Source organism: Tyto alba, unplaced genomic scaffold (assembly GCF_018691265.1).
Source record: "Tyto alba isolate M040663 unplaced genomic scaffold, T.alba_DEE_v4.0 Super-Scaffold_39, whole genome shotgun sequence".
NCBI lineage: Eukaryota > Metazoa > Chordata > Aves > Strigiformes > Tytonidae > Tyto > Tyto alba.
In genome coordinates this window covers 5549830-5572452 of record NW_024881314.1, presented here as the reverse complement: position 1 = coordinate 5572452, position 22623 = coordinate 5549830, and the positions used below count along the sequence as shown (strand labels likewise).

The window sequence follows — 22623 nt, the reverse complement described above, 5'->3', positions numbered from 1 at the left end:
TCTCCGCGTGACGGTGGCGTCCCTCGCCGTGGGCGCCCCGCCCCGCCCGCCCCCCCCTCAGCGCCGGCGGTCCCTGCGCCCCGCGGGCGTGGGGGCCGCGGTCAGCTCCCCCCGCGGGTGTCGGGGTACGGGCCCCTCCTGCCAGCGGGGTCCCGCGGGGGACGCTCGTCAGCCCGCCGTGGCGGTGGCAGCGGCCGGGCAGGATGCGGTGCCGGGGTGGAGCCCTGCACGTGCCGGTCGGTAACACTCCCTACTGCGGGAAAAAAAATAAAACAAAACCGCAAACAACCCGAGCTGGTCAGGGTGCGAACTGCGGTGCGTGAGCAGAGCGGTGCTGTGAGCTCCCGAGGCAACGCCGGTCCTGCTCGGGTGGCCCCAGGGCTGCGGTAACCGGCTTTCCCCGGGTTACGACACGGGTGTCCCGCCCTGGCGTGCGTGGCTTGTGGGTGGAAGGACCCTTTAAAAGTGTAAAGGTTTTTTTGAGTTTCCGGCTGACTGTTCAAATTGTCTTTGCTGAAGAAAATAATTACATTTTTAATAAAGATGATCTTGGGAAACGCTACGTTAATTTCAGTGTACTTCGTTTCAAAAAGAGGATCTTTGGACCATAAAACTGATTACATTTATGTGATGGAAACACCAGGGTCAGAAACATAAACATTGTCTGAGGTTTGGATTTTTTTAATTGGAGACCGATCAAGATATTTTCTATACAAAAACTAAGAAGCTGTCATAGTCCTTCATAAGCCATAAAGTAAACATTTTATGGGTGAATGCTAAACTAAGAATATATGCCAAGGTAGAAATCCAGTTAGCGTATCATTAGCTCTGTTTCGGTTGTGTTAGCCTAACCTGGAGTGTAGCGTGGGGGGCCAGCCAGTGGTCAGAAGAGCGTGAAGGTTTTGGGGGGACCACCTTTGGAAAAGTGTAGCCAGTAAAAATAGGTAACATAGGTACACACAACACTAGTGTCTAGAAACAACGTGGTGTCCTGACAGCCTGGCAGTTGAGGCTGCTTGGTGTGAAACCTGCCTGTGTGGCAAGGCTGGAGTTAAATTACTGCTCCTGTTGCAGCGTGGGACTGGAAACAACAGCTCCAGCACCTTACTAGGGTATTTTGCTCAGCTCTTCTGGCTGGTCCATGTACCTGGAAGAATTGTTTCGGCTTTCTCACCCAGGAAATTCCCAGCTCCTGCCTGTTGGGAATGCCGGGTCTGTAACTGTATGCAGTCCTCAGCATCTGGTTGTTTCATTTTGTTTTACACTTGCACAGATCTACACATAATTTATCCTATTCAATGTCAGGTAGTGAAACAGTGCAGTTTTCCTGTCATTCTGTAGCACTGAAAATGCTGTTCCTTTCTGTTCAGTCTTTTTTGTCTGTAATGGTCAATAACCATAAAAAGGTAAGTAGTTCTGCTTAAGTTGAGCTTTCATTACATCCCTAACTAATCTTGTTTCTTACAGATATTCCCCAGTATCCCCATCACTTTTACATCTTCTGTTTAGTCTACTTCATTGCTTACCAGATCTCCTAAAGGTATTTTTCTTTATACTGCATAGAAAAACATTCTGTACCACATCTGCATACGAATTGCCAATCATTGCCCTAATCTTTCTGTCACTCACTCTGTACCTCTGTAATTAAAGGTTTCCAGTAACTAGCAATTTGGCCGTCTGAGGCAATGTTGGTATGTGTACAATCATTTCATAATCTAGTGCTTATTTCTGGTTAGGTGACTTAAAAACTACTGTGCTGCCACTATCACATTCCTGCCTGAAGCCCCCCAGTCGTGAGCCGTGCTGCCTCGGTGGCATTTGAAGGTTCTTCCATAACCCCTGCACAGCCCTACCATAAATATGTCAATATTACGCTGTCTCTGGTTCTGAAGGGCCTGATGGTTACAGTTGCCAGTCTTCAGGTTTTGACTGAGCCAGTGCAATTTTACTGATTTAAATGTATTTTGGACTTTGATGAGTTGCTTGGTTTAGTCCAATTTGTCTAAATACTAGTCAGTGCACATTAATCACAGGCAGATACATAAGAGAACGTAACTGTTCAAGGCAGACTTTGTTCCTCAGACAGCTTTCATTTCTAAATGCTGGGCAATCCAACTAAAAGTTTATGCACATGATTTATCTTTATTTGCTTATGATTATTTATTGCTTAATGGTGAAAGAATGGACTTTTGAAGAAAGATTAAGAAATAAATGCAGATGGTAAAACTTTGCAAAATGCCATCCAAAAATGGCAAGGGAATACAAATGCCTGCAAGCAGCAAAGGGTGGAAGTTACTCCAGAGAGACTGCAGGTCTTGAAAAGCCTATGTGCATAGAGCTCAGCTCCCGAGAAGGCAGCTGAAGGCCTAAGCAGATAGAAAGTCAACCATACTTGCAACGAGTATTTTAGCAAGTAGGAAGGAAAGCCCCTTCCGACACAATTAGGACAAGATAGTGGGAACCCTGCTAGTGGTGACAGCTCTCTCGCCCTGGTTTATCTTGGCATCTGCTTACGGAAATGAGATGTATGGAAAATCTGTGCGGCTCCGAAACTGAACGCTCACAAGCCCAAGAACCGGTTCCCTTAGAAATGGATAAAAATACCACCCGCCTCGTCTCCGGGGCGGCAAGGCAGGCTCCCCCGCCGCGTCCCCCACAGCCGCCCTCAGCCCGCGGGGCTGGGCACGGCCCGGAGCCCTCAGGCCAAGGCGGCGGGGGTGCCCGCCCGCCCCGCTCCCCTCAGGGGTGCCGCCGCGCTCCCCGCTGCCCTCACGCTCGGATGCACCGAGCGAGGTCAAACATGCAAACTCATTAACATTCCTCCCGGTTACCGGGGAGACGGCTCCCCGCGGACCTGGGGGAGCGGAGCGGCCGCGCTCCCTGCCGCCCTCCCCCAAGCCCCCCCCCCCCCCCCCCCCGCGCTGTCCCCGTCCCGCCGCGGGTAACGGCCGCCGCGCGTGCCGGTGGCGGAGGGGGGGCGGGGGAGCGGGGCTGTCCACCGCGCCCCTACGCCAATGGCGGTGCCGCGCCGCGCCTGACGTCAGCGCCGGCAGCGACTGCACATGGGCGCGCGGCCGGGGCGCGCAGCGCAGAGCGGGCGGCGGGAGCGGCGCGGGTGGCGGTGGAGCTGCAGCTGCGCGGCGGTGGGGCCTTTCCCGCTCCCCTGCTCCGGCGGCCTCCAGGTGCCCCTCAGAGCCGGGCTCGGCTCCGCGCCCTTTGCACCGCACTCCGTAGCGGCGCCGCGAGAGGAAGGGGAAGGAACCGCTGCCGCGCAGCTGCCCCGAGGGAAAGCCCACCATGTCGCGGCCGCTCCCGCTGAACCCCACCTTCCTACCTCCCACCTACGGGGTGCTGAAGTCCCTGCTGGAAAACCCGCTCAAGCTGCCGCTCGCTCACGAAGACGGTGAGGCTTCCCCGGGCAGCCCTCGTTCCCTCGGCCCCGCGGGGCCGGCTCTGCCCCCCCGAGACCCCCCTTACAGCCCGGCCCGGTGAGGGCAGGCGCCCCGAAATGGCGGCCCCCACCCTGCCGCCACATCAGGGACCGCTGCTTTGCTTTCCCTTTCCCCCCCCCCCCCCCCCCCCTTTGACTCCCCCAAGGCGATTAAGTAATGGGATGATTTCGGTAAGGGCATTAGGCGGTAAGCGATGGGTTCAGTCGGCCTGACCTAACGGAAGGCGCTCGGTTTTTCCATCGCTTTTGCGGAGCTACAGCGGGGACGGCTCCGGCTGCCCGCAAAAAAAAAAATAAATTAAAGGGCTCGGTTTGCCTCGGGCGAAGTGTTGGGTAGAGAGAGCGGGTGGGGGGGCGCGCAGGGGGGCGGTGTGGAGCCCCCCTGGCCTGCGCCGAGGCTCCGCCAGAGCCTCCCCTCGGGGCGGCCAGCTGCTCCCGCCCGCCCGCCGCTTAAAAACCACCCTCCGTGAAACCTGGCCCCGTATGACTGAAAGGCGCTTTGACGGTAGAAAGTTTAAACTTTTCTGGAAAGCCGAGGAAGTGCAGACATAATTGCACGTTACATTTTTAACGAAGCAAATGCACGTTAAAAAGCTGTGAAAGGTCTTGCACAGCCAAGGTTTTTTGTGTCCTTAACTTTCTGAGTCGTAATGCAAAGCGACTCGCACGATTTCACGGGTGTTGTTGCGTGTGGTTAAAAAGAAAATGCTAAGAAGGCATGGTAGTTGACAGGAAGCTTTATTGGTTCAGATTCTTGCAAATCTTACAGGGAAATAGGTGTTTCCCTTCAAAAATGTACATTGAAATCAGTGGATATTGTAGGAATGAGTAGGAAGCATCATTTTAACTTCTCTTTTTGCTTTGCTTCTACCTTTGAAATTTTCATTTGCTCTTCTGCATGTCAGAATACATATTCTGTCAGACTGCACTGTTGTTGCAAGTTCCTAGCTTACAGCAATGTTGAGTACTGAATTTTAGGACTACTTTCCTTGTGTAAGGGCTAGCAAGACTGGGGCTTCAATTTTTAAGTATGAGAGGATAATAAATTATGGTGATGTTAGGTTAAGACTGTTCTCAACAGAATGCATAACATCTTCCAGTTTGCTTCCCCTGAAAGGCTTTTAAGTCTGACTACTTATTGAACCTGACATTCAAAGCCATGCATGCAGTGGAATTGTTAACTAAAAATAGAGGAAAATCTCAAAAATACGGTTGGATCCAGGAGAGGTGCTCAGTTGGCATGACCCTTCAATTCTCTACCAAATGGATTGCATCAGAGGAGATATTTTTTATGAAGGGAGTGTTGTTTTTTTACAACTGAGAGTGCAAGAGAAATAACTGAAGTAGTAGTAGCTGATCCTTTAATTGCTCAGCTCTTATATCTTTATTATGTGTTTTGTTTAAGCATTTGGTAAAGAAAAAGAAAAAGAGAAGAAGTTAGACGATGACAGCACCAGTACCACAGTCCCTCAGTCAGCTTTCTTGGGCCCAACATTATGGGACAAGACACTGCCATATGATGGAGACACTTTCCAGTTGGAATACATGGACCTGGAAGAATTCCTCTCAGAAAATGGCATTCCACCCAGCCCAAACCAGCACGAGCATAGCCCACATCAGTCAGGTCTCCAGCAAGCTACCTCAGCATCACCTTCTGTCATGGACCTCAGCAACAGGGCTTCTACTTCAGTCCATCCAGGCATGGTGTCGCAGAACTGCATGCAGAGCCCGGTCAGACCAGGTAAATCAGCCCTAAGACCTTGCTGTGGATTTTGATGTGAGCCTCCTCCCCAGTGTAAATCACTACTTCTCCCTGTATGGTTGTCAGGCAGCTTAGAGAGGGCTGATACAATTCAAGTCACTTACACTCCAACAAATAAAAATAATAGGTCTAGTTATTGCTAAGTTCCTACACGTTTTTTTTTTGTTTAATTTAAGGAAGCTGTGGGAATTTGAAGGAGACTTGCCTTCTTTTCTTCATTGATAGCCTAGCTATTAGCAAGAAAAAGACCACAAACAGAACAGTAATGCATAGATGCCACGGTGTTAAATGAACAGGGTGAGTTACTGTGAAAGAGAATATTCCTTTGCCCAATGCTTCATGTGAGAATACAGGAGTAGGCAACTATTTTGAAGTTAAAACTTAAAAGACAATACTTCCTTTTTGAAATACTGTCCATAATACTATTCTCTATTGAACAAAGTAAAATTTGTCACAGTATATGGGGCGGGAACTAGATTCTCGAACTGCATTATAGTCTTGCTTAAATCAGCATAAACTGAGTGTAACTCTGAGCTGAGTTGATAAATTACATCTATAGTCACCTTAAGCTGTAGGCAAAGAAAACATCATGGAGTCCAGTTTCTGATTGTAATGCATGATTCAAACCCGTTTGATGTCAGTGGAAGTCTTCTATTAGTTTATTAGCACTTGAGATAATCTCTTTAGAGACACAAGTACGAATCCAGAATAACTGCTCTGGCTTGACACCAGCATGGCTGAGATCATGGTCAGTGGAATAGTGTCAACATTGTCGTTTGGAAAAATGGTGCTTTGCCTTTTTTTTCTTATTAAAAAAAGAAAGACCAAGAATGACTTATTTATTGTGTTCTTCTGCTCACACAAGGTTTGCTAGAGCAAAGTGTGCTCTTGGGAGCAGGAAACCACTCCTCTCCCTTCTGCTTGATCATTTGCCATGCTCAGTGTGCGAAGTCATTGTCAGAAACATCTGATAAGGAGGCAAAATAAATAAATAGAAGGACAAAAGTTGTAGAGCAGGATGAAATAGAAAAGTCTTACAAGTCTGCAACATTCCTTTCTCATTAAAAAGAAATGTAATGCACCCCAAAATACCCCAAACCTGTCAACAGACTTGTTGGCCCCAAGTCAGATGTGTGTGTTTAGTCATGTGTTTCATTTTCTTCTACTTTATGTGGATTTGACTTTGTTTTGTATTTAATTTTCAAGTCATTTCATAGTTAACTAATAACTTAAACGGATTTCCAAAGTTAAAATACATTTGGAGTTGGCAAGAGCAGAATATAAAATACCCTTGCTTTTTCTGAGCCAGTTTTTAAAAATAGTGTGTATATGCTACCATTTTCTGTCACATATGCACCCATAAAATTAAAAGCAAATAATCTGTCCTTTTTTTTCAAAGGAGCCTGGTTATGAGCCAGGCTTTTAATGATCACCTGTCAGAATTTATTTGTAATCAGCTGTCCACATGACTTTTCAACTCATTGATTTTTTTTTTTTTTTTTTTTTGAGTTTTTCCCCAGCCATTTGAAGCTCAGGGTTACAAACTTTTCTCACTAGAAACTCTGTACACTTTTTACTGTTGTAAAAGAAGTCACATCTCTTAGGGAAGGATTAAATGTCTAAATTTGCAGGTATTTTTCTCCTTCGCCATCTTGCCTTAAGAATAATGTAATATTTTTGTTAAACGTGTTTCTTAAAAGGGAGCTCAGTCCACTTCTTAAAATAATATTTTCTTCCTTCCCTAACCTCCCACTCCCTTTACAGATAGGTACTATGAACTTTAATCTGGTTTACCATCAGGTGATTGAAATTTTTATTATGTTGTGTAAAAATCTTATTCTGACAATCTGTTTTGAAGAGGTCATCTTAGAGTTTAGCATTTGAGCAAGTTTTAAAATAGGACAGTATGTATTCTCAAAATCAGATTTTTAGTAAAAGTAAAAATAAGCATTTAAGGTTGTCATAAAAGTGCCAAGGGAAATGTGCTGCTTTGAAATATGTAAGTTAGTCTGGAGGTAAATGTTAAAATCATTATGATGGAGCCTTTTGGTTAATATATCTTAAGACTTCTAAAATACATTTTCTAAACTGTCACATGAAGAAAGATTTTTTTTAATTGGTGTGAGCTACAGTTACTGTATACATGGCTGTTGTGATTTGTATTATTGTAATAAACCGAAGAACAAATAGTACCATATACAGTTTCAATAAAAACTAATTCTATGTCATCCTACTGTTTATAGGAAAACTGAATTTTTAAGGTGATAGCAATTCTCCCAAAAATATTCAATTGTTGTCCTCTGAATTTTGTCTTATAATGGAAGCCTGTTTTGAGTGTGTGGACTCCGGCTGAAGGAAGGGTGAAATGCTGTACTGCTTATGTCCCTATGTTAAATGGCTCCGCAGCATTTAGCATCAGTGTATCACGTGCAGTTGCTCAAAAACTCCTATACCTGCATGTACTGCGTATGGGGGAGGATGTACACATGCACATGGAACACCAAATGTGACTCATGTAGGTACACGGTGTACCTCAGACGCAGAGGGTCTGCAGAACAGTGGCACAAGAAGATTTAATTTTGTGCCTGTGTTGAAATACAAGCCTTATCTGTCTTTAGAAGCTGATGGTATTGCCCAAATATGTATTTTTTACCATCTCTGGAAGAGATCTGGAAATCTGCATTGGCAGTCACTGCAAAGTGTCATCAGGCTCAGCAAAGCTGAGCTGATCCTGACTGTAAACATGACGTTACAAAAATTCTCACTGATGTTTGGGGTTTTTTTTGGGTTTATTTTGTTTTGTTTTACCTTTAAAAAAGAAGGTTCCTTATAAATTTAACTTAATTCGGTATTTTCAGCTCAGATTGTCTGGTCGACGGAAAAATGTTTATGTTCATGAGTTTATCATCTTTTCTCTGGACTCTATCAAAAAATACAGCAAGCACCTGCTTTCCCATAAATTTCTGTTCAGGGAATGCACATACAGCAAATACTGGTTTTCTTTTGAAGAGAAGGGACACAGGGTAATGGCTGTTGCAAGAGTGGAATTTGATGTATTCCTTTTTCACAGTACTGATTTTGTTAGTAAACAATAGTATTTTGATTTATTTTAGTGTTGCAGACCACCCTTCATTGTAACCTGTAGATGCATTTAAAACTTATCTTTTCTCTCTATTGGATGCTGGTTGGTTGGTTGAAATCTGTAGTCTACCTCAGGAGCACATATCTTATAAACCTAGCTTTTAAAGTGACCTGTTAACTGCAAATATATTTTTGTCGTTCTTCATGTGTTGCACACCTTGTGTTGTCTTCTGCCAATTTTTTGGTGGAATGTAAATCTCCATTTAACTGCAGAGTCCTTTAAGGAAATTCGGAGTATTTGTAGCTGTTTGTGTGTAGAGGGAGGTTCGTGTTTTGCAGGTAACTCGTTGGTGGTTGCTTTTTACCTGGTTCTTTTTCCTGTGTAGCCCTTATTTGGGTGAGTGGGATTACTACTGTAAAGGGTTTGAAGGGAGTGAATTGGAGTTCAGACGCGTCAGCTAAGTCTGGTGGAAGACCCTAATTAGAAGGGTTTGGGGATTTTGCGGTTTAAATCTGAATTCTGTTTGCCATCAAATCTTTGAATGTAAGGCTATGCCACAGGGATGCTGCTGATGATAGCTCATGTTCTGTTACTACCCTGCTCCTCAAGGATAGGGCTGTTGGAGGTTTTGAAAAAATTCCCTCTTTTCTTACATTCCTCTGACAGTGGTTTTCAGTCTGTGTTGCCTGGATGGCTGGGTGCTTTAGGCTACTTGCAAAGGATCTGCCAAAGATTATTTAAGGAAAGAAAAAAAGAAAAGCTTTATAATCTGCTGCAGAAATACACTGATGTGCAATATCTGCAAGTCTTCACTTCCAGTTTAAATTAAAAAAAAATAGAAATCTAGCGGTAGATTAATCAAAAAGCTGAAAACTGTTTCCATGTGATGTGTAGTTATACCTTCCACACACCCTCTCGGCCCCTCAAGAACACAGATTTTATTATAGGTTTTACTTACTCAGCTGAGAGATCTCATGTAGAGTGCAGTATTCATTACCTTTTGCTTCTTACGTAGATACTGAACTGTTATGATTGACATGAGGTGTGATTGGGTGGGTTTTGGCACTTTCCTTTAACTCTTCTTTGTGTGGCACAGCAGCCAGCTGGGAGAGGTTTGTTCTTGCTCCATCCAGCCTCTCAGCTGCATATTGGGGATGACTTGGTGAAGGGAGCAGCCCACAAAAGGGTGTGTGTGCAACACTCCCTTTATTGCAGTCTTCCTTCCCCTGTGTTTCTTAATGTGACCTCCTCTTCCAGCACAGCCTTTGTAGTGTGAAGGGCAGTGTTCCCAGCAGCCAGCTTGGATGTGGAATCCTCTCCTAAGCTTTAATCATTGTTTACAAGCAGTTACTAGGTGTTGCATGAGCTACAACGTGAGCCCCCTCTCTTAGTTGAAGGACTCTACCTCCAGCACCAAGAGGAGCTGGGAGTTTCCTGACCTTTGGTCTCCCACGTGACAGCATGGGAATGACCGGCTAAAGCGTCAGGCAGGCTGCTACCCAGAGCTGCTCTTCACATTGACTCTCACGTGAGACTCTGGATGGCTGTTGCCTGCATGACCATGTGCTTTAGGCACGTGGCAGTCCCCTGTGCAGCCTGCTCAGCATGGCTTTTTCTAGAGCAGCAGGCACGCACGCATGGTTGTGTGCTCCTGCCATAACCAGCCAATGCCGAAATTGCAGTGAAATGAAAAAGCTCTGCTCTGGACTGCTATGGCAAGGGAAATGCAATATGCAGACAAGCCTCACAAAACTGCTTCTGGATCAAAGGAAGATGCCAAATATATTCAGGCAAATATTAAAAATAGCCTGTCACATGATAACAGGGAAAAATTGCTGAACGCACAAGCCTTGTTAATGCTAGAAGCAAGAACACTGTGTCTCCTTCAAGAGATCTAATTTTAATATTCACTGTTAAATGTTGATTATTGGTTAAATAATTGCTTGACTGCATGAAAGAACTTGAGGTTAATTCAGAGTTCAAACAGTAAACAGCATGAAACATCTTGGGGTTTATGCTATACTTTTAAAATATACCCGGCCTGATGCTTCAGTTCTCATCAAATAGTGCTTTTCAAACAGATAGAGCTACTTAGGCAAGTAATGGCTAGCCAGTGCTAGGAAGAAGATACGCATAGGGAACAAGTAGGGGGTTTTGTCCCCTTAGAAAGTCATTTCAAGGATGTCTAAGTGTTGAACTTGTTGCAATAACCTAGAAAAAGCGCGGTGTCTTTCTTGGAGCCTTGCTTCCCATCTCCTAGTGTACTGGAGAGTGTTTGATTGAATGATTCTCTAGTGCAGTGATTGGATTTTTTTTTTAAAGAAGCGAGTACAGCCTGAAGTCTTTCATAAAACAATATGTTATAGTTGAGAGAAAACCTCATCAGGAGATGTATACAAAGATGACATTATCTGATTAGATGAAGCTACTAGGAAACACATTAAATTGTTCAATCTCTGCCTCTGCATATTTATATGACAGCAAATTGGCAATTGTGGGAGCTAGCAGTGGCCAGATTCTGCCCAATTAATCTCAGCAATGAGTACTTTACTCCTCATGTGGTCTTTCTGATTTAAGTATTGCTCAGCAGGCAAGCAGCTTGTTGACTGCTCTCCTTCAACTCCTAGGTGGAGCAGCAAAATGTCACCATTCACTCTCTTGTCATTCATCTTTCTGGATTATTATTTTTTTTTAAGGGGCAGGGGGCAGTAAGAACTCTTGGTGCACCCATGAAGTTTTCTCAGGATGAAAGGACATAGTCACCATCAGTAAAGAGGACTTTAGAGCATTATGAAATCAGAAACTTGGTTGGGTGGCAGTATACTATGGAGCTGTTTAGTTTTTATAGCATACAAACATGATCTTAAGTTTTCTTTTTTTTTGAAGTCTTACTTTCATAACAAATAAAATATATTTTCAATATTTTGTCTGAATTCCACAGAAGACTATGATGATCAGAAAAGAGTATTTCAGCAGTTATGTTTGAGAAAAACTGGTTTGATGTCTTCTACATTAAGTAGATAATGAAGGCTCTGAAAAAAAACATTTACTTAAACCTCAAATCTACTCCATTTACTGGAATAAGTTATACATAATGAGTTAGTATAGCAAATTAATGTAAAATGCATGACTGTGTCAAAATGAGTGCATGACAAACAGATTTTTGTAGCTTGTATACTTTTTTTCAAATGAACAAATAACATTAAAGAAGCTGTCTGTTTATCACAAAGCTGATTGTTGTCCTGAGAGCTTTGGAGCTAATGTGAGGAGAGCTAACACAGGCAGGTAAGGCAGCAGGTGTTGCAACATTTTTTTGTTGTTCTTTCTTTCTCTTTTTTTTTTTCCTTTTTTCTTTTCTGCTAGGACTCTTCACAGCACTTCAGCTTTGCATAACTGAGGTGCTATCCATCAGGTTCTAAACAAATACAAGTTTTTGTTCAACCTCTCACATTTCTGACACACTTGAAGCTGTTGTACAGTTCTGCTTTCCTGTCCCATTCTCTAAACTAAGTCTTGCCAGAACTAAATGTGGCCCAGATTTTCATTGTACACCATCCAAGATCATTGCTTAGCTTTTCTGATGTGGCGCGCTCTTGCTTCAGGGTTCTTGTGCTTAAACTTTCAGAGAAACAGCTTTAGCTCTTCATCTTACTGGTAGTATTCTCTTGTTCATATTATTTGCCGTTTAATGAAAACAGACATTGAGGATCTTGAAGCTCTTTGCTTGTGTTTTGGTGTATGGCCGTTTGTAAGAGAAAATAAAAAATCCAAATTGCATGAAAGACCTAGAAAACTCAGGTTCTTATTAAGTGGAACACAGATCTAGATCATTACCGAAACAAAACTTGACAGGAACCCAGAGATCAATGTATTAGTGTGCATTTACTACAAGCAGATGCTAGAATGAACTACAGCAGTAACTCATCTGTAACAAAATGTCATCCTTAGATACGTAGGTGTATAAGGAGAGAGGCAAAAATGCATAGTTTGTAAAAGATTTGTTGAGGATGGAGAATGATTTAAAAAAAAAAAAGTTCTTTTCCAATTAGCCTTAGGGAGCTCAGCTTGCTATAAATTCTTTGTTCTGGAACATGACTGTGGACAATAGGTCAAAGATTAAGTAATTCATTACAGAACTGGTTGGTACTCCCAAATTTAATAAACAAATGAATGAACAGGGTTCTCCGTCCATAGTAAGATCCATTACTTTGTCTGGCAGTGATTGGATCTTAAATTTTTTTAAACCGCTTGCAAGGGTCCCCATGTAATTCTTGCATGTGGACATTGCTGTGTTTGAGGTAACCTGGTAATTTAGCAATTGTGATACAGATGGAAACACTCAAAAGAGAAATTAAATGCTACCCCATTAATAACTGCTTATAACTTCAGATTCTGAGGAGGTGAGGAAGGAAACTGTAGATTGCATTTTGAAAAACTGAAGGGACAATAATGTGAAACTTCTAAACACAAAATACTCCTGCAGAACTCTGTTTGACAGAGCAATCAGTATTTTTATCATAGCGAGATTACTGAAAGAATAGCACTAAGGCTTCTTGTAGAAGAGTGCATTACTGCAGTCTGCAGAATATAAAACCCAGGTTCAAAGTGAGAGGGCTTCATTGAAACAGAGGAGGTGGCCTAAAACAATGTAGTCGTTTTTACAAACTTGCCATTTCAACATTTGGAAATGAGTCCTACTCCAGCAAGAAGTCTGCTTAAAAAACAGCCGTGTGTTTAGCTTCTAATGCTTAGTAGGGACTAAGCACTCAAAACCAAATCCTGTTCCTCATCAAAACAGAGAGGGTTAAACTGACTTAATTTGATGGACCCTGCAGCAATCAGACATACCACTGTTCCCGCTTTCTTTGTGCTGCATAGTGGAAATATAGATGTTACTGACGTCTGTAATCCCTGCAGCTGCGGCCTCTCATTACAGCATGGGGCATTTGGCCATTTTTTGTATGTAACTCTTGCAGCTCTGGTGCTTGCTGTCATAGATAAGCATTGGGGTATTTTTTTTTTTTCCTGGTTTGTAATGAAAACAAACTATATCCAGTCATGCTAGGTATGTGTGGCCTCTTGCATGTTCCTGCTTCATGATTTTTGAGTATATTGGCTGATTTTAACCAAATGAGGCAAGAAAGTTGTGATTCGGAAAGAAGAATTACATTCCTAAAATTTCATGGAAGTAGGTGAGTGGATAGGGTGGGAATACGTCATGGAGCAGGAAGAGCTGTAATGTAAATGTACATTTTCTACATCAGAAAATTTACATAAGACCTTAAAAATACCTGAGCGGTGTGAAATGCTTCTGGGAAAGCTGACACCCTTCCTTTTAGACGTCATGAGATATCAGTTCACTTTGAGAGATGAATCTGCAAGAAACCAGGTTTAATTGGTTTAGTGTGTGTTGAGGGATGGGTCATAAACCTTTTTCCACCATTACTCTTTCTTTGAAATCCTCAACTCCTGGAGTCTTGTGTTTATATGAGACTCTAAGGTTTCATTTAAAAGGAGAAGTTAGAAAACCAGTTGTAAGATTTGTAGGCAAGAGCTTGAAAGTGCTGAACCCAGGCAATGGAATGATCTTGTTCGTCACCAAAGTGACAATTACTTTACCTAAAAATTTTCTGAACTTCTATGCAACCTTGCTATATCCTGTTCCTCTTCTGCAGCAAAAGCACCCCAGCTCCACTGTCCTGTTTGAAACTTACCTTGCAGAACCCAACTTAAAATTTAAGGCCTGTTATCTTATCACAATTATTGCAGTATCACATGCCGGCAGGTGTCCAAGTGACCTTGTGTATGCCTCTTGCCATTCATTCTTTGCAGTGCGTTTTGGCTGGGGCACTGCGCACAAAGCTGCCTTTTACAGCTTCCTCTAATCAGTGTAACTTTCCACTCTGCCACCAGGGTCTAGGGTGGAGGTAGGTTAGAAGTGAATGAGAAACAGGGGAGAGTAGGCTAAAAATGTTGAGGGATCAAAGAGGAAAAGTAGGTCGTGGCAGAGTATGTGTTGGGAGGAGGACTAGGGGGAACACAAGCTAGTGGAAGATTTGTTTTCCTATTGGCTTTTCAAAGTTGTGCAATTTAAGAATTGGATTAACCTGATATGACTTTGTTTTTCTGCCAGATTAGATATGTTGAGTTTCTTGGCATTGTGAATTGTACAGTACATTGTGTGCTGTAAATATGGGTGTGTCGGGATAAAGCTGTAATGACACAACACGCTCACAGTATAATGCAGCGCTGCTGGGTGGACTCCCCTGCTCCCTTAGCGTCCCATTCCCTCTACCCCTGAACGCACATACTTGTTGGGGCATTCACAGATTTGTTAGAACCTCTCTACGTTCCTATGTTCTGTTTCCAGCAGAGCATCAAGACATTTTGATACCCTTTGTGGTAAGGTAGCATTCATCTGAGGCCTGAAAGCCCCTTTGGTCTGGCTGTGCAGTACATTATATGAAGTGTCATTTCATGCAGCTTTAAAAAAAAAAAAAAAAAAAAAAAGACACTGGAGTTTCTTCCTGCTTTCTCAGGATTAAGTTGGAGAAAGTTTACTAGGAAATGTTGCAATTTTTTTTTCTCTACATATTTTTAATTTTTAAACTGTGTCTAAGACATTGCCTTGAGCTTATCTTTGGAAGAGTAAAAAATGAGATACGGATCTGAAATAACTGCAAGTGCTGAGCTCACTGTTGTTTGGCTGAGCTCACTGTTTGAAGTACACCACAGCAGCATATCGATGTCAAAGAAATTGTCACAGCAGTAGATATTTGTTCAATTTTTTTTTGTTTTTTCTTTTTTTTGTGTGTGTGTGACATACATCCTGAAATTATTTTATTTGGTGTATCTGTTTTATATGCTGGGCTACCCCCATGGAGTAGCCCAGTTCTCTTTGCTTAGTGCAGAGTGAGGGTGGAGTAATGACTGACTGCAACTAGACAGCTAAAGAAAGGCAGCAAGAGTCAGAGCAGATGAGCTGGATGATCGCTGCTCTGAGGGCTAGTAAAATATGTGCAGGCTTTGGGGAGTGAAACTACGAATACCTTAAGGCACTGTTACTTAAGTTCCACTCTCGCTTTTCAGACTTCTCTGGGGACCACAGCTACCCAAGCAGGTTAGTCACAAGGGACTAACCATAGTATGGCCTTTGTCACCAACTGTCTTGGAGCCTGCCTTCTGTATCAGTACATGTGCATTGAAAACTGAGGAATTAATTCTCCTGCCTGTAGTGAAGATTATTTCTCTGGGAAGGGAAGAGCATAAGTAACAGATAACTTTAATAAGTCAGATATCAAGATGGTGTCATGTTCCTCAGCCATATCTTGTTACAATGCCTTACTCTTAATTCACATAGGCAAAAAACAATGGGGCTTGCTTGTTAGGTGAAGGGCTTTCTGAAGCGGTAAGTAATATCTGGTGATTGAACCATTTTTTGAGAGCAACACGAGTTGAATAAAATGGAGCAGGAGTCTGATTTTGTGAACACTTGCATCGCTCAGCTATATACTTTAATGAGAGAATTAGGAAAGAGTGCAGCATATTTAAAGTTAACCTGCATATCCACCTTTTGAGAACGTTAAACCACAAGCCTTCAGTTACAGATGTTGGACAGCTGCAATTTGGGCATCTGCTTAAAAACATCTAAGCTGTTGGTGTCTTGTCACTTAAAAAAAATCAGGGCATGCATTGTCCATATTCAAAGACCTGATGTTCATGCATCCATAATCACGTGGCTGCTCTCAGAAAGGCTGATCTTTCTGTTGGACTGGACTCATCACCAGGTTTAAGAAACACTTTTCCAAACTCTTACCTGTTCAATTTTCTCAATGCGACGTGATTGAAGTTATTGCTGAAAATTGTGGTAGTCTCTGTCTGGGAGCTGTTCTGAACACGTGAAAAGAAATCATTAGCCAAATAGAAGGAAAGAACTGGAGGTGTAATTGTCAGTTTATGTGTGTCTCAGATTTCACCAGCTGCTGCACGTGTCTAGGTTATCAATTTATTTCTGCTAGAAAGTAAACATATCTCACTTTTCTTAGGTACTCCCATGACTGTTTTATCTGAGTTGCTCTTATCTGCAGCAGGGATGTACATCTGAGGTCTTGTGTTTGGGGGCTTTTCTGCTTCCATATGTAACACGCTCTCACAAGTCACATGCATCTTTGATGCTGGTCAGGGGTGCTGTTTGGCTCTTCCTAAGTCAGTTATTTAAAAACATTATTATCACTACTATCAAAATATAATACCTTACAGTCAGGGCAGCTTTTTTCCTGATAGACCCTGTCTGTTTTTTTCAATTGAATCCTTGAGCTGAGTTCTGTCTCACTCCATGAATGTTTCTCTGTGTTCAGTAGTGCTACTTGGTGGCTATTTTAAGTACTGTCACCAGAATCTGAACCATATGGGATGTATACCACCGTCAAATTCATACTCTTCCTGTACCGGGCCACATCCTGAGAGGCCTAAGTACCTCTGATTCTCCTGAGTATGGAATTGGAAGTCATTCAGTCTTTTGCATTTTTGAGCCACTGATGGGAAGCTCTTATAATCTTCTGAAATTAAGAATTTACAGTGCCTTTTCCAAATCAGGTCCTTTCAGGGTCTGCATCCTTGAAGGAGCTGATGGTGTGTGACTCCTGTCAAAATGGTGCTCAGCACCACTGCCCAATGTGCTCAGCCCTATGAGGCTAGTTAACACCTGGTTAAATACAGCACTGGCAACACTAGCATTTACATAAATTTAGGTAATTTTTTGCTGCCCTTCAGCTTATAGCCAGTGTCTTGTTGTTTCCCACTTTCTCACGTTTTCCCAAAGCCGCTGGTGTGTACAGTCTGAAGATCACATTTAACCAACACAAGGAAATCAGCTTGGCCCGACGGGCTGCTTCATCACGTGGCTGAGAATGTGTTCACTCTGTTCTGCCAGACTGTGGCTAGCTGAGCAAAATACAGTGAAGCTCTGGGCTTATGGCCAAGCTTTTATTTCAGTTTGGAGCTTAGAGCCACATATTTGCTGTTTGGCAGGACATCCACTGGGGTATATTTGGATAGTAATCTAGCATTGTTTTGCTGCTTTTTCCTTTTTTTTTTTTTTTTTTTTTTTTTTTTTTTTTTTTAATGCACACACACACAGATAGTATAATCCCAACACTTACTTTGGCCAGTCTATGCAAGATTTCTCAGTGTGCACCGTTATGTATGTGCGCTCAGAACTTGTAGCTGTGACCTTTGATAAATATAAGTCAAAGCAATTAACTTTCTTTTATTGAAAAATTCTGGACGTCCTACTCTTTGCCCCCTATGTGCCGATAACAGAGCTATGTTGTTACTCTTTCCAAGATCAAAAGCCTCACTAGGGTTTGATTGAAGTCCAGTTATGGAAGGAAGTAGCTGTGCTGGAGCTCTGAAAATAGCAATAATTGTTAAAATAATAAAGTGTGTCCTTGTGTGTCTTTATAATATTTAAAACTTCTTCTGGGGGGAAGGGGGTGGCTTTCCTCTAGTTTTAAAATGAAAATATTAGCAAATGTCTTGGGAAAATAGGAGTGTGCTGTTAGAAGAGCAAGTATCCCTCTCTGGACTTCTACTTCAGTTCTGCTGTCCCCCCACCAAGCTTGCCTTCCTCTGAAGCTGTTTGTATGCAGCCTGACTCATGCAGGAAAATAAAGCTGGATTTGATTTTTAACTGTATGGGAGGCTTTGGGTTTGGGGGGATAAAGGCTTTATGATGCAAACTCATTTATTTCTCTGTGAAACAAAAATGGGCTTTTCAAAATACAGCGTGTTTTGGAAAGTTGGCTCGGTTTGAAACCCCAACATCTCTGAGGGCACCCTTGTAAGAAAAAATAGTACAAAAAGACATAACGCTTGGTGAGGGGGTACAAAACATGATTGCAAGCAGTAGTGTTTGAGAAGCAGTTCCTGTTATTTTTTGAAGGGATGTTTCTCTTGAAATGTGGGGGGGTTTAGTTGGTTTGTTTTATATGGACAGTACTGAGCCTGGAAGTCAGTTTTTATGGTAACTCTGTCAGACACTTTGAGCTGTGTCTGAGCAGATCAATACTGGCAAAAGATTAAATACTTTTCCCCAAATCTGTACCTTGTTCTTCAGGATATAAATTCACAGTTGCTTTCTCTTAGTCTTTCCTGCATCCACAGCAGGAAGAGAACCTGGGAGAAAGAGTCCAGTGGTGAGACTCTTGGCTGCTGTCGGCTGACAGAGCTTCAGGAATGGAGAGCTTGGTTCTCGGTGTTAAAACTCGGCATGTATAGATGTCCACTTATCAGTTGTGGGGTTTAGTTAATTGAAATATCAAGGTGACTAAATAGAAATGAAGGTGACAATATGGAGGGTTCTAAGTAAATCTTTTCCAATATTTTACACCGATTGCTATAGGTGCTGCTTTGGTGATTATACAGTTGTGACTCATTTGAACTTACAGTATGATTTTACCAAGGTTTGGTTTTGTTTTTTAAACTCATATGCTTGCTCATATATGTGAGCCCTCATATATATCAACCCTATGTGAAAAATCAACCTTTGTGTACTTTCTTTTTAGTCAACTGGATTCAAAATCACTAATTACTTGAGTAAAATCTTTGCATTATAGATAAATGGTATCAAGTAATAAGCCCAGAGGATTGTACAGATCCAGTGAAGCCCTTTGATTTGTCACATGAGCCTTCAGGACTGGAATTTCATAGCCCCTTAAATTACTAGGACAGAACCTGTTATTCATTCATTTGAACCTTACTGTTACGCTCTCTCCATTGCAGTGAGAATTACTTAATCTTTCTTCATTCACTTGAACATTTTTTTTAAATCATCTATTTATTCTGACCATAAGACAATTTTATGTATATAACATCTATAAAATATTCTGCCTAAAATAGTTCACTTCCCTAATCTTACTGGGTTTGGATTGATTTTTGCTATACAGCCTGCTTCATTGCCTTCTGGAAATTTTAGCTGTCAAAAAAACAACCTTAGCAAGGGGGTACCTCGTTGGTTGGCTTCAAGATGTTTATACAGTTGGCAGCTTTAGCTGCTCTCAGAAACAGCCTTGCCTGATCTCTAGGAGCTGCTGAAACTCATCAAGCAGGTTCCTGCTAACCAATTATCCAGTTAAGCAGAAAGAGGAAAGGTGTTTCTCTTGCTTGTTTTTGCTTTGCTAAGTTTAACCCGTTCTTCCCCAAGCTTCAGTAATTGTGGATGTTCACAATGATGAAATAACAGCAGTAGAAAGGGAGAGGGTTAGAAGGGACCTCTGATCTTACAAATACTGATCTCTGTGTTAGCAGGTATCCCTCAAATGGGCAGAAACATGCAATTTCCAGCATAAATCTGGAGCATGCCAGTTGTTAGCTATGAGTCCTACCGAACTCTCTATCTTGCATTTTAACAAAATTATTTTAAATTTTCTTTTGGTTGTTTGTTTTTTTTAAAAAAAAGGGCAAAAAACCCCTGCCCCCTCCAACCAAACCCCTCCCCACTCCAAACCCAATAATGAATGTTTCATTGCTGCCAGAGCAAATTTGTTGATTCTCCAACACTCCTACTGTGTCTTGGTTGGAAGACTTAAATTGCTTGCATAATAAGTGCTGCGGGTAATATAAAAAAGCTCTTTCTAGTAGAGCTCTGGTTTCCACTACATATTATAAGAATAATAAACGCTCAGATGATATCAGACAGCTGGGTTGTCCACATCTGACTGTCTTCTTCATTGATTTTTAAGACGGGACATGTGCATGACTGTTTTAATGGCTATCAATACCAGATGTGTTTGTGTGGAATTCAGAGAGATTTTCAAGCAACAGTGCAGTTGTCAAATAATTTTGCTCATGATTACAGGAAATAGTAAATGAGTGGGTGGGATAAAGTGAAAAAATAATCTCAATTCCAGTAGAGAATAAAGGGATTAAGTGACTTTCCTAACTGCCGTAACAAAAAATAACTTGGTGAATACTTTTCTTTTTTCCTTCTTACTACCTGCCCAAGGAAGCGGGCCCATGAGCAGCAAAATCTCTGTGGGTTCTCTGATGTGTAACGAGGCTCCTGCAGCCTTCCTTCAGACAGGGAGTTAAGAGCTTGTTTCATTTACATTTTCACAAAGCTTGTTAGTAAAACATATGGATACCTCTCTGCCAAATTTGAAATTGGCCAACAGTTTCAAAAGTCATTGGGAGGAGGCTAGACAGACATGTGCACAGCATGATTGCACAAAACTCATTTCTCTAGGAAACTGAGCTAAAGAATAACTGTCAAGTACAAGGGCACTGAAATTAAGTTTGCAAAGTAATTGAAAGAAATGAAAGGCCATTTGGTATCTTAATTGTGTACATAGCCTTTAACCAGGTACATAAGATACAGTTCTTGCCTACAGGTTAGATCCACGCAGGCAGCTTTCCATCTGCCCAGGACCTGTCTTCGCAGAAGTGAACTGTAATTTGGTGACTGCATCAACTGTTTTGAAAGTGACTGGAAATGCTTACAAAGAAGCAGATAGAAATACTCACCAGTTTAGGCTGTGCCTGTGGCAGAGCTTGATCTGGTGGTCTGAGCTGTGCTAGCAGCTGGGTGGGCTGTGCAGTAACCTTTGACTAGAGATAGGGCTTGCTTTCGTTTCCTGTGTAGCCTGAGGGTGTAACTGAATATTTACTACTGTTCCACATTGAATTTTTTTTATTTTTTTTAAAGGAAGATCTGTGAGTGCATGAGTTGGAATGCATGTTAATAACAAAAATTTAATAGAGCCTTTCTGTCGGCAGGATTTTATTGAGTTTTGTTTGTGCGTTGAGTCCTCAAAGACCTTATCCAGGCAGCAAAATGGACGCAATGGAGGTAGAGCTGAATTCTTAGGTTACTGAGCAAGGGAGCTGCAAAGCTGGATGGCCACCTCATCCGTAGCAGCTAGGATATACCTTCTGAAATAGGTAAAGATGGGTTGAGACTTCTGCTTCAGTAGATGCTTCTTCCAGGCTGTGGGGTTAGCGGGTGAGGTACACGAGTTGAACAGTGTGTTGTGTGCAGTGGATCGGCAGCATCATCTAAGCTGGGTGTGAATTGTGTGGAATGTATGTACATAAATTGTCTGGGCATGAGGAAGCAAGATGTTTTTACCTGTGAATAGACAAATCACTTCTGGTGAAGTGCGCCAGAACACAGGGTTAGCTTCTGTAGGAAGAACACATTAAAGGTGGCACAAAGCATCTTTATCATGAGACCAGCTCTTAATTAATTTCTGTAACTCTGGAGCACCATAAATCTGGTCAGTGCCGTTTTCTTTATTCCTTCTGCATTTGTAAAATAACATGTTAAAATGTTCTGTAAGCTTTGCTGCATTTTTAAAAAATATCATTTACATGGCATAGCTCTATTGTATAATTTTTTATATCCAAAATGTAGAGGGCTTTAGAATAGAAGAAGAAAAGCTGCATATCTGAGTTTAAGATAAAATAAGATGATCTCTGTGACAGAGACAGCAGAAATGATGTGATATGACAGTTGCTGTAGCAACACCACCTACTTCATGAAAATCAGAGTTAACAGGAGTGTAAAAGGTAAAGCCCACATAATTTTCCAAGCCTATGAATTGTTGCTGCCCTCAGTTTGCAGGGCTTTCCAACTCTCCAGCGTTTCTCCTTTCATTTGGGCACAGATACATCTTTTTCTACATGGCCAACTCCTGCAGACCCAATCCTGTATTCAGCAGAGGCACAGCATAGTGGGAGTTCTGCAGGAGCGATGAAGCCTGCAGTGTCTTTGCCTACAGGCAACCTGGTGAATAATTGGGAAATAACATGAAAGATTGTGTCATGTCCTGTCCTCCCCCCTAGATCCTCTCAAAAGCCTTGGACAACAAAATACTGTGAAGCCTATGCTGTCTCACAGGTATCCCCAATAGAGAATGGGATGACAACCATCGTAAAAAGGAAGCCAGACCAGCCAATTTACTTCTGTGGGAATCAGCTTTTAGTAAAGCACTGTTATATTTAATATAAATTGTTACGTATTGTAGAGACTGAAGGTGTCAGAGGTAAGCACATTGGCACTTCCCCCCCTCCAAATAAACCTGAAATAGTGGTGTTCCATACTAGTGATACATTGCCTATGAAAGTAGGAAAACACATTGTTTTAAATCAGAATGGTGTTGAGCTGGTTGTCTGTCTGCTGGAAAATGCCAAGTACAGCACAGCACGCAGAGGGCTTTGTTCCCAGGCGGACAGAGACTTCTACGAAATTCACTGTGTTCGAAGGGAGTAGAAGGGTCTCCATTACAGAAATGTTTCAGTGCCAAGACATTGTTTGAAAGTTATTTTGTA

At 42.3% G+C, this 22623-nt stretch overlaps 1 protein-coding gene across 2 annotated transcripts in view; it reads left to right on the top strand.

Annotated features, from left to right (window-relative positions):
- Positions 1-3053: 3053 nt before the first annotated feature.
- The window catches only part of HLF (HLF transcription factor, PAR bZIP family member), a 36867-nt gene continuing 17297 nt past the window's right edge, over positions 3054-22623 (top strand). Inside the window, exons 1-2 of one of the 2 annotated variants that reach the window (XM_033002452.2) lie at positions 3054-3403; positions 4857-5192. In XM_033002452.2, the coding sequence (XP_032858343.2) occupies positions 3298-3403; positions 4857-5192 (442 nt within the window). In that variant the 5' untranslated portion in view covers positions 3054-3297. The remainder of the gene's footprint in view (positions 3404-4856; positions 5193-22623) is intronic. The other variant, XM_033002453.2, reaches the window with a different exon arrangement.